An 11289-nucleotide genomic window follows, 5' to 3' on the forward strand; every position below is an offset into this window, starting at 1 on the left:
GAATAAACATGTTACATTGAATAAAAACACTAAAAAATTATCCAGTTAGGTAGAAAAGTAATTTATCTTGCCTTTGATGACATTTATTCGTTTTTTGACAACTTTTTCGAATCTATGTGTACAGTAATACAAACCCAAAGACACATTCTCTTTATTAAAAGAAGTCAATTTATTTATTTATTATCCCTAAAAATCGTAAAAATTTTTTCTTCAAAAAAAAAAAAAAAAAAAGTACTTGATTGATAAAATATTCGATGGTCTGCATGTACTGCCCTTGTTGACCCATATTTCCGCCAGGGGTCGTTAGTGGCGTTGTCTCTCAAACAAGATGACGCGTGCCAAATCTTCGATTAAACCTCTCCGATAATATTTGATTTTCTTAAATAAAAAAAAAAACTACTTGATCGATTTACGTAATTTTTGGAATATGACATCTTCATGCAGTGACAAGTACGTACATTATAAAGATTTTTTTCAGATTTTTATTGTATAAAATATTTGTTGTGGCCCATTTATAGACTTGCACCGGATTTGTTTTAACCATCTCTATGTGCTAAATCATCTAAGGAGAATTAAATTATGAAAGCAATGAACAATATTATTTTTAACATAAAGTATTGTTATATTTCTAAACTAGCAGGGGATGAAGAGTTGCCCAGGCTTAAATACGCTTAAATATGATATTTTAATTTGCCCATACTTCGTATATATTATTATAGAGTGGCGATTTCAAAAGTAAAAAAAAAATATGTAAGTGCCATCAGCTAGAATCGAAACTGAAACGATAGCATTAAAAGCTGATGACGTTACCACTGTACCAGCGTGACACCGGAAATGGCCAGCCGAGCTTTATTACAAAAAAAAAAAACGGTTAAAAATTAAAAAATAAACTAAGATGAATGTACAAAATGTTTAACGATTTTTTTCAATTCTGACCCATTTTTGATTCCTTAAAAACATTTTTCACCAATAAAAGACTCATAACAGAACGGCGCGTAAAAAATCAAATCATTTGAGACCCCTAGCGCCACTCTGCGACTTTTAGTTTCGGAAGTGATAGATTTCACACACGGCTCCACATTTGCATACGCGCGTCTGCTCTCTGTTACAGTTTCACAAAAATTACTTTCACTTAAGATGTTGGCACCTTTCACGTGGTCCTGCGCGAGCCTTTTCTAGTATCACACAAAAACACGCGTTCACATTTCAAGCTGTATTATTTGTCATATACATACACGCTCACAAACATACGCGCCCACGTCCACACAGGTACATATATTCACGTTCGCGTACATACACTCACATTCACGTGTATATACACACACGCTAACGTACACACATGTACTCACATACACACGCACGCATCGACAACGTCACTTCCCCTTTCAAAGGAAATCCACACATGCGCAAAAGACCACCAGAAACAAGTATAAAAGCAAGAGACCAGCTGTTTCCAGTCCTTTTTCGACTTAGCTCTCGAGCTGAGCGGTCGTCGGACAATTCGCCCCCCTTTCGGGGCACCCGCGCGCGTCGCGCTCCCTGCGACTATGTATGGGGCACGAGCTAACAAACAGTACGTACACTTTATACGCTTTCTATCTCCATAACCTGGATTGACTTTCTTACTCTATCTCCCCTTTGTTTTGGTCCATCAATATAGACATGTGCGCGACTCTCTACTGAGCTTAACCCTCTCTTTCTACAGGCCGGCTTGCCACTTTGCGTTTCCCTATTGCATTCCCTTTCCTTCCACACGCGTAGTTGTCAACGGCTGAATGAACACGTGTACACCCAAGACTTTCATTTCTCAACAGAAAATAAACGACATGTTTATTTTATCCCAGCATTTCATTTTTTGTTCCTCTACTCCATTTCCTTTTCTTGCCACGCGTTACAAGTCCCTCCTGTAAGTATTTAATGTCTTTCTAGAAATACATCTGACCAGAAAAATACCGGGGAAACCAATGTTAACAATAAAATCTTCAGATTTATACGATATGATGATAATGGTGGTTGTCCACGCTCACAATTCCCATGCTGAACCGTTTCCTAGAATAAAGAACCTGATAAACAAGGGAAAGGATACTGGCTTGTATTGGAAGATGAAGAACATTTGTCTCCGTAGTGATGCACAAGTTATGTTTGATACTTCCAATTCCCGCATCTGTATTTACTCCAGATGCAACAGCAAACAATTCCAGATGCAATTTCCTCTTCAAACCTGCAGCAACCTAAAATAGACGCAAAATAAAAATTATAAATCATAAAAGTTTCAAATCTATATCTATTACTAATAGCGATTTGATATCTGTCTGTCAGAATTCAAAACTACTCGTTTCTTAATTTTTTAGATGAGGATTGATAATTTGGATTATTTGGATTAATCTGAATACTGTTCTCATCTTAAGTGTTATTCTCACAATGTTTTTTGACCGATATAACCTCTGACCTTCTTCAAGTGTATATTATTAAACTTAGGAATCTTTCCATCAAACTCAATAATCTGCATGGAATTTCAAACAAAGCTTTTTATTTAACTCTTGAAGATTCGAAATGGTTTATGGCATAACAAATAAAGTACTAGATAAAATTCGGTTCTAAGTGACGCTCTTCTGGAGGTTAAAGGTTCAATCCTCACCATAGGTAATACTCATCATCATCATCATCATCGTATGAATCCGAAGATTGTATTGTTGGCACTGATTTCTCTGATACTTTTCTAGTCAGAATTGATACTAGAAAGACATCAGGTACTTACGGGAGGAACCACGTGAAGGTTGCCAACATCCTAAGTGAAAGTGATTTTTGTGGAGTGAACTGGATTCAAACTTTGAACACCTGGGCCGTCGGACCAGATCATTAATCACTTGACCACCATCACTTCCTACAGGTAATACTAAAAATATAATTATGAATCACTTAAGATTTCTTCCTCGTCAGGGCAGACAGAACAAGAGCATACTACTCCTGTGAATTAAATAAAAGGTTTCATTCAAAATTGCATACAGATTTCCAAGTTTGACAAAATACACAGAGAGAAAGTCGGAGATTACATCGGCCAAAATGCTGTGAGAATAACACTCGAGAACACTAGTTCGAATAATCCAATTAATACCAAAGTATTTCTATTACTAACTAGCGGGGGTACCTGGCATTGCCCGGGTGGATAGAGGTGGTATACTAAGGCTATTAGGCAACCCAGGGAAAAAAAATGTTTCAATCAAAATAGCAGCGAGTGCCCGTGTGACAGCAAAAAATTTTTTTAAATTAGCTGTAGTAGGTAGGCAGGCTCAAACCTGTAACGCAAAAGCAGAAAAGGGGGTGAAAAAAGCTAATGTGTTAGCCGTCACAACCACTTATGACGTCATCGGCCTTTGAAATAACTTTTTATAAATTTACGTTGAGACCTGCAAAAATATTGACACAAAAACTTATCCCTCCTTGCAAAAAACGGCCCAGTTCACCAGCACAGAATTAATCTTATTGGCCAATTTTTAGATATTTTTCATTCGAGAGATTGATCTTTCTAATGATATCAATTTTGTCACAGTCCAATGCCTCTGTAAAAAGTTTTTGGCGCACATATTCTCTATGAATAATAGAAGATGGAGATTCGGTATCTGTATGTCTGAAGCCAACATTGTACTATTACTTCAATTAATATTGCAATATCTTTTTTTTCACTGCTCAATTATGAGGAAGATATTGTAGTATTATGTTGTCATGATATGATGACCCAAGCATTACCTCCTTTTTTTCTGGTGCAGATGTAGTAGTAGTCATGCGATAATTCACCCAGGTATTATTTTCTCCATTTTGGGAGAGGGGAGCAGTGTACAGGGTGGAACGATAAAATTGTCGCCCTAAAGGAAACAACACTACAGCTTTATTTTAAAAATTTTATTGAAAAAAATCAATTTAGGTAATTTGATTATCCAGTAGAGCTGGTATCTATTCAATGTAGCCGACTCAATACAAGTCTGGAACTGGGAGCATGCCTTTTCCACTAGTGCCGACAGGAGTTCGGTGAATACTCGATGGATGGTGGTGATCAGGCTGGCTTTGGTATTGTGGGAGGTCATGTTGGTGATATTCTTGATGTATGACCAAACAAAGTAGTCCAACGAGTTCAGATCAGGGGAGGAGGAGCCAGTGAAAGAAGGGTACAAAGTCGTAGCACTCCTTCTGAAGCCAAGTCTGGTTCTCTTCAGATTTGTGGGCTGGCACTGTGCCTGCTGCCACACCCCGGTTCTGCTTGCCTGATTGCACCAGGGGACCACCAGACTCTTCAGAAAACCCAAGTACACTTTGGTGTTGACTTTCAAGCCGACTTCAAAACTGTGAGGTGGCATGATGTGGCCCTCACTTAAAACCATACCAAAAACCATAACCGTCGCCGAAAACTTTGTTGAGCTGTTCCCTCAAGCATTAAACCAATTGGATTTGCATTTTGAGGGTGCAGGCAATGGTCCTGTTGTCATAACTTGGATCAGTAGAGAGCATGAGTTGTACAGTGGCGCATCTCTGATCTTGCCCAAAAATTGTGTTAATTTCAGACATGATAGAAGGCACCTATTGTTCTTGGGATTTTTACATAACTGGCCAACTAGTAGATGGTCAGCAACAAAAAAAGAAAACCGGTTTTCATCAAACGGAAATGGAATCATGACATCTTTTTAGGGCGACAATTTTATCATTTCATACTGTAGTATATATTCCATCGTTATGACAGCAGCGTCTCAGACATCACTTCCTCCTTTTTAGGCGAAAGCAGAGTAATGTAGTATCTGTTCTGTGGTAGTTATACTATACTACCAGGGTTTACCTTCTTCTGGGAAGAGGTGGCGTACTGACAAAAATATGTGAACAAAATTTTTATAAATAAAATTTTTTAAATCCTACTTAAAATAATGATTTACTTATGAAATTAAATCTGCCAGAATGCGTTTCAGTAAAACCAAAAATTTTTAAATCCTATTTAAAATTAAATTGTATCTAGAAACAGAATTAAAATTTTCGTTTAATGAATGAATAAGGGAAGAGAAATATAAGTTGCAAAGAAAGCAGACACATCAGATCTACAAGCAACAGGAGGGTGGAGGAAGCACAGACATACAGATAGAATGAGAGATACAGAAATACAGATAAAAGATACAGAAAGAAAAAGGGATAAATAAAGACCTGACCAGAGATAAGTTACTTTAGAAGTCAAATCTTAAAACCGTCCAACACATGCCAGCATGTAAATCAATCATGATGATGCTGGTTTGCCTTTTGAAATATTTTGAACATGGACTTGTGATTGAACGTATTGTTAGTGCAAATAATTCATCTTTCTCTGATGAATTTAAGAGAAAGAGGGATGAATTCAGACCTGACCAGAGATAGATTAGTTTGGAAATCAATTTCTTAATACTGTCCAAGCCATCTTAGCATGTGAAACGGATGTTAAACTATTGTATCTCTCATCTATCGTATCTATCTTTCGTTTCCCTTATTTTGTCCTTTAGTCCTCACATTCCATGAGCGACGTTTCTGACAAAGGAGGAAAAATTGCTGTTTTCTGGATCAGAATCTATCCATCTAATACTTATTGTTGGTTGTTTTTTCATTTTTTTTTTTTTTTTTTTTGCTCTTACATCAAGTGGTTTCCTGCCTTGTCTGGAGCAATTTCCATAAAAAAAAAGAAGAAAATAAACAAATATGATGATGATGATGATGATGTGAAATCAATTTCTACAAGTCCCCTATGAAATATAAATGAAATACGAAATAGGTTAGACACAAGGTCAAGTACGGTTCATCAAACCTACATTTGATCCTGTAACCAACCTTTCCGAAAGACAAACGAAATATGTAAGTTTTATGGTAACAAAATCTTACAGGTCCAGGCTGGTAGGTCACTTTTAAACCTGTGGCCGGAGGTGGCTGTTTGACTTTGAAATGACAAGAATCGATACCCGTATTAATCAGATTGACGGACATCAGGTAGGAGTTGCCTTCACACAAAATCCCAAAGTTGATCTCTTCTGGATATAGATTGAATCCTCTCATCATTTGCAGCCTCCATTGTGATTCTGTGGTTGATCCTATAGTGAGAGAGTTTTGAACTCGCCGACGCACAGGCTCTTCAACCATCTGAAACTAACAGCATATATACAACATATCAGTCATGATAAAAAGATATTTAACTCATTAGTTCCCAATTTCTTTATTTCTTTTATTTATTACCAACTAGAGATGGGGGTGGGGGCTTTCTGGGTCATAAAATGCGTTTAAATATATTTTAATTCATGCAGATTTCGTATTTATTATTATAGAGCCAATTCTTTACTGAATACTATATACATATATATCTATAAAAATATTATATATTATTCAGAATAATGAAATACAATAAATCTACTGGTGTGCAAATCCAGTGATTATCAATTACAAATTTTAAATTCACAAATTTCAAATTCCTAAATTATGATATATATATATATATATATATATATATATATATATATATATATATATATATATATATAAACACGTTTGATTGAACACGACAGAGTTATTCCTTTTTCTGATCTTGTTGGATATCTTTTCTATTTGACGAGCGGCCTTTGTAATTTCGACAGGCATATTATATATATATATATATATATATATATATATATATATATATATATATATATATATATATATATATTAAATTGTAATTCAATGAATTTCAAAAAACTCTCATTGAAATGAAATGAAGTGGTTGAGTTTCATATCGAAGAATTTTTATTATTCTAAGCAAGACAAAGAATGTTTTAGAAAGTTTATCTCCTTAACCTATAGGGTTTCGATGTCTACCATCTCATCAGAGGAGTGAAAATATTAGCAAATAGTTATAAAGGTATACACCCTATTTGCTAAAGTCAGTGAGACATGGAAAGTCAAAGTGAAAATAATACATTTATCAGAAGTCCTGTAGCAGGAGTATTTGTAGAAAAAGGATATGAATGTTTTTGTTGATCCAACTTGTTTGGTAAAATCCATATTATACGTTCTTTACATACGTTTGGTAATAGTTTCCAAGTTATATCCTGGGTAATCCGCATAGCTGTGTACATATCCGAATCGGGCAAGTGCTTGTTTAAATTTGTTTTGGGTCCAGCCGATAATAATTTCAAAGTCTGGTGGAAGCCTTTTCATTAGAAACTTATATTATTTTTAGTGGGGCGAAGTGTTAGGGAGAGTAGGTAATGGTAAGTGGTAGGAGGTGGGGTGAGACATTTGTGCATATTCATCCTATGTGTGTTCATGTGTATATTAGGATGAATATGCACAAATGTCTCACCCCACCTCCTACCACTTACCATTACCTACTCTCCCTAACACTTCGCCCCACTAAAAATAATATAAGCTTCTAATGAAAAGGCTTCCACCAGACTTTGAAATTATTATCGGCTGGACCCAAAACAAATTTAAACAAGCACTTGTCCGATTCGGATATGTACACAGCTATGCGGATTACCCAGGATATAACTTGGAAACTATTACCAAACGTATGTAAAGAACGTATAATATGGATTTTACCAAACAAGTTGGATCAACAAAAACATTCATATCCTTTTTCTACAAATACTCCTGCTACAGGACTTCTGATAAATGTATTATTTTCACTTTGACTTTCCATGTCTCACTGACTTTAGCAAATAGGGTGTATACCTTTATAACTATTTGCTAATATTTTCACTCCTCTGATGAGATGGTAGACATCGAAACCCTATAGGTTAAGGAGATAAACTTTCTAAAACATTCTTTGTCTTGCTTAGAATAATAAAAATTCTTTGATATGAAACTCAACCACTTCATTTCATTTCAATGAGAGTTTTTTGAAATTCATTGAATTACAATTTAATTTATTTGCTCTATCTTGCATATCGAGCAATTCTTGTTTAGATGGGATAACTTATAGAATATTACTGCCAGTAATATTTTGTAAACCAACAATCTCACGTTTACATAACCACTGATTGTTAAATAAAAACTATTCCGAAGTATATATATATATATATATATATATATATTTAAATAAGGGAGTAGTCACGAACAATGTGTATTTTTTAACATTATTTTATTATTCCGTGTCTTGGTTTTTCATTGGGAATTATGTTTGGATCATTGTAATAATGTTTTTAAGTCATTGAAATCGTTTTTACGCGCGTTTCAGACGTTCTGTGATGCGTCCTCGTCAGAAATTATTTTCAAATGTGTTGGAGATGTAAAAATGGCGATTTTCGTTGTTAATTTGAAGTTTTTCCAATGGATGGAGGCTTGTAAGTGTTTATTATTCATTGGCATGCTCAATTTTTATTACTCTTTTATTGCTCTTTTATTGGGCTTGTCGAGGGAGACCGCTGACCTGGCTATCTCTTTCTGCGAATGTTTTTTTTCTTTTCCTTTAGGGTGGGGTAGGGTGGTTGTGTGTGTGTGTGTGTTTGTGTGTGTGTGTGTGTGTGTGTGTGTGTGTGTGTGTGTGTGTGTGTGTGCTTTTGTTGGTTTGGGAATGTGTATATTGTTTTATAGTATTTTGGGGTTATTTGCTTCCTTAGGAAGGCGACTGTGGTCCGAGGTGAGGTCGTTAATAATGTGTATGTGTGGGGAGGGGGGACTAGCTCTTCTGAAATAAGGGTAGGGTTTCTTTCATTCTATTTTGATATTTATTTTTTTGGATTCTTGGATTTTAGTATTGTGATTTTTCGTTTTAGTCTTTTCGGGTATTCCTTATATTATGTTTGTTTAGAAAGAGGGGTGTATTTAAAATATGTATAGGGGATTTTTTAATGTTTCTATTTATTTGTCTCCCCATGTGGGTATGGCCAGACCCAGGATAGGTTCCTAGTGTGGGGAAGATTTTGTTCCCAGAGGGGGGGGGGGCATTGGAGGGGGTATAGGTATGGGAGGGGGATGATAGAAGGGATGATAGTTGTTTCAGTCATGAGGGGGTTCTCCTCCACTGACTGAGGAGGGAGCGAGGTGTTGGAACAGATATTATACTATGGTTCTAGGTGTTTCCTAGTGTTGTTGGTTTCGAGGTTAAGTAGAGTTGGTATTCTTCAGTGTGTTGTATTAGAGATAGGGGTGTTGTGTCTGTGTGTGGTTGTATGCGCGCCCGTGTGTGTGTGTTTAATTGTGTCGGTTCTGATTTATGTGTGGGTGTGTATATGTGTATGTGTATGGATGTGCATGCGAGTGTACCTTGCATTTCATGTTTTTGTGTGATGATATTAGGCTCTGTTCAGTTCAGGAGTGAATCTGGTGATGAAGTTTTTTTCCTGTGTAAGTAAATAAAAATAATTGTCTGTTTGGAAGATTGGCATTATTTTGAAGCTGTTTCCACTGCATGTGTGTACGTGTTTTGAAACATAGAGGTGTCTGTTATCTGCAATTTTGATGTTGCTCTTATGTAAGGCCACTCTATTGCTGAAATTTTTGGTAGCGCAACACAAACAACCCAGAACTATTCCCACAGATAACAAAAAACCTTATCCTCCTCAATCAGAACGACAAACTAAACAACACACTTAAAACAACAAAAATAATAAAAAGCAAACGCCAACCCAAAAACTTAAAACACATGTATATATATATATATATATATATATATATATATATATATATATATATACATGTATGTATGTATGCATGTATATATGTATATATGTATGTATGTATGCATGTATATATGTATGCATGTATATATGTATACATGCATGTATGTATATATATATGTATGTATGCATGTATGTATATATATATATGTATGTATGTATGCATGTATGTATATATATATATATTGTGTCAGGTCATGTCATATGCTACTGGTACCATGTAAGCCAGTACTACCTGCCTCATGGTCGGGTCAACGGCGACTAAACTGGTTCCCCCACCAGACTTGTTTGGTGAGGAGGGCGGCTAGTCTCCCTGGAGGATTAAAAACAAGACCTTCCAAAGGGCGAATGAACTCTTTTTCTGGGTCAACGGCCAACTAGCACCGTGTATATTTGTGTGTGTGAATATGTGTATTGAGGTGGAGAGGGCTCCCGTAAGCCGTGGTGAAGGCAACCTTTCTAGGAGAAGCAAATCTCTGATTTAAAAAACCATAAAGCGGGAGACCAGTACCTGCATTAAGCTGGTCTGCAGTTTAATTTGTTGCTGGCTATCTTGCTCTTGCTTGTTGCTGAATCTCAACATTTTGAACCGAGAGAGAGACTTAGCTGTCGTACAAAGCTAAGACTCTGTAACATCATCTTTGTATAGATACTCCCTCAGGCATTTGGGCTCATGGATTTTAAATGTCTGAGGGAGTGGCACTCGTCTGACAAGACGTTGCACTCATCATATATATATATATATGTATGTATGCATGTATGTATATATGTATGCATGTATGTAAATATATATATATGTATGTATGCATGTATGTAAATATATATATGTATGTATGCATGTATGTATATATATATATGTATGTATGCATGTATATATATGTATGTATGCATGTATATATATATATATATATATATGTATGTATGCATATATATATATATGTATGTATGCATGTATATATATATGTATGTATGCATGTATATATATATATATGTATGTATGCATGTATATATATATATATATGTATGTATGCATGTATATATATATATGTATGCATGTATATATATATGTGTGTATGTATGCATGTATATATATATGTATGTATGCATGTATATATATATATATATGTATGCATGTATGTATATATGTATGCATGTATGTATATATATATGTATGCATGTATGTGTATATATATGTATGCATCTATGTATATATATATGCATGTATATATATATGTATGTATGCATGTATGTATATATATATATATATATATATATATATGTATGTTATGTATGTATGTATGTATGTATGTATGTATATGTATGCATATACATATGTATATATATATATTCTATGCCTCCATAAAATATGCACAATAAAAGTTACCTTATATATATATATATATATATATATATATATATATATATATATATATATATATATATATTAGTGATGAGACGATTCCAATATTTTTCCTGATTCCAATACGATTACCGATTCTGATTCTTTATAAATCTCTAAATATTTTACTATAAAATTGTTATTTTGCCCTGATTACTGTAAAAACAAATGTTAGATGTGAATATATTTTCTAAAATGTAAAAACACATTTGTGAGAGGGGGGGGGTGATCTAGAGATTT

At 34.8% G+C, this 11289-nt stretch overlaps 1 protein-coding gene across 4 annotated transcripts in view; it reads right to left on the reverse strand.

Moving 5' to 3' along the window:
• LOC145285868 (sperm-associated antigen 17-like) overlaps positions 1-11289 on the reverse strand; it is a 234465-nt gene that overhangs the window by 14036 nt on the left and 209140 nt on the right. For all 4 annotated transcript variants that reach the window (XM_080134316.1, XM_080134314.1, XM_080134315.1 and 1 more), the window contains 2 exons: positions 5884-6144; positions 2087-2231 (listed from right to left, as the gene is read on the reverse strand). In XM_080134316.1, the coding sequence (XP_079990442.1) occupies positions 2087-2231; positions 5884-6144 (406 nt within the window). The remainder of the gene's footprint in view (positions 1-2086; positions 2232-5883; positions 6145-11289) is intronic.

Source organism: Euprymna scolopes, chromosome 10 (assembly GCF_053919585.1).
Source record: "Euprymna scolopes isolate OS-2025 chromosome 10, ASM5391958v1, whole genome shotgun sequence".
Lineage (NCBI taxonomy): Eukaryota > Metazoa > Mollusca > Cephalopoda > Sepiida > Sepiolidae > Euprymna > Euprymna scolopes.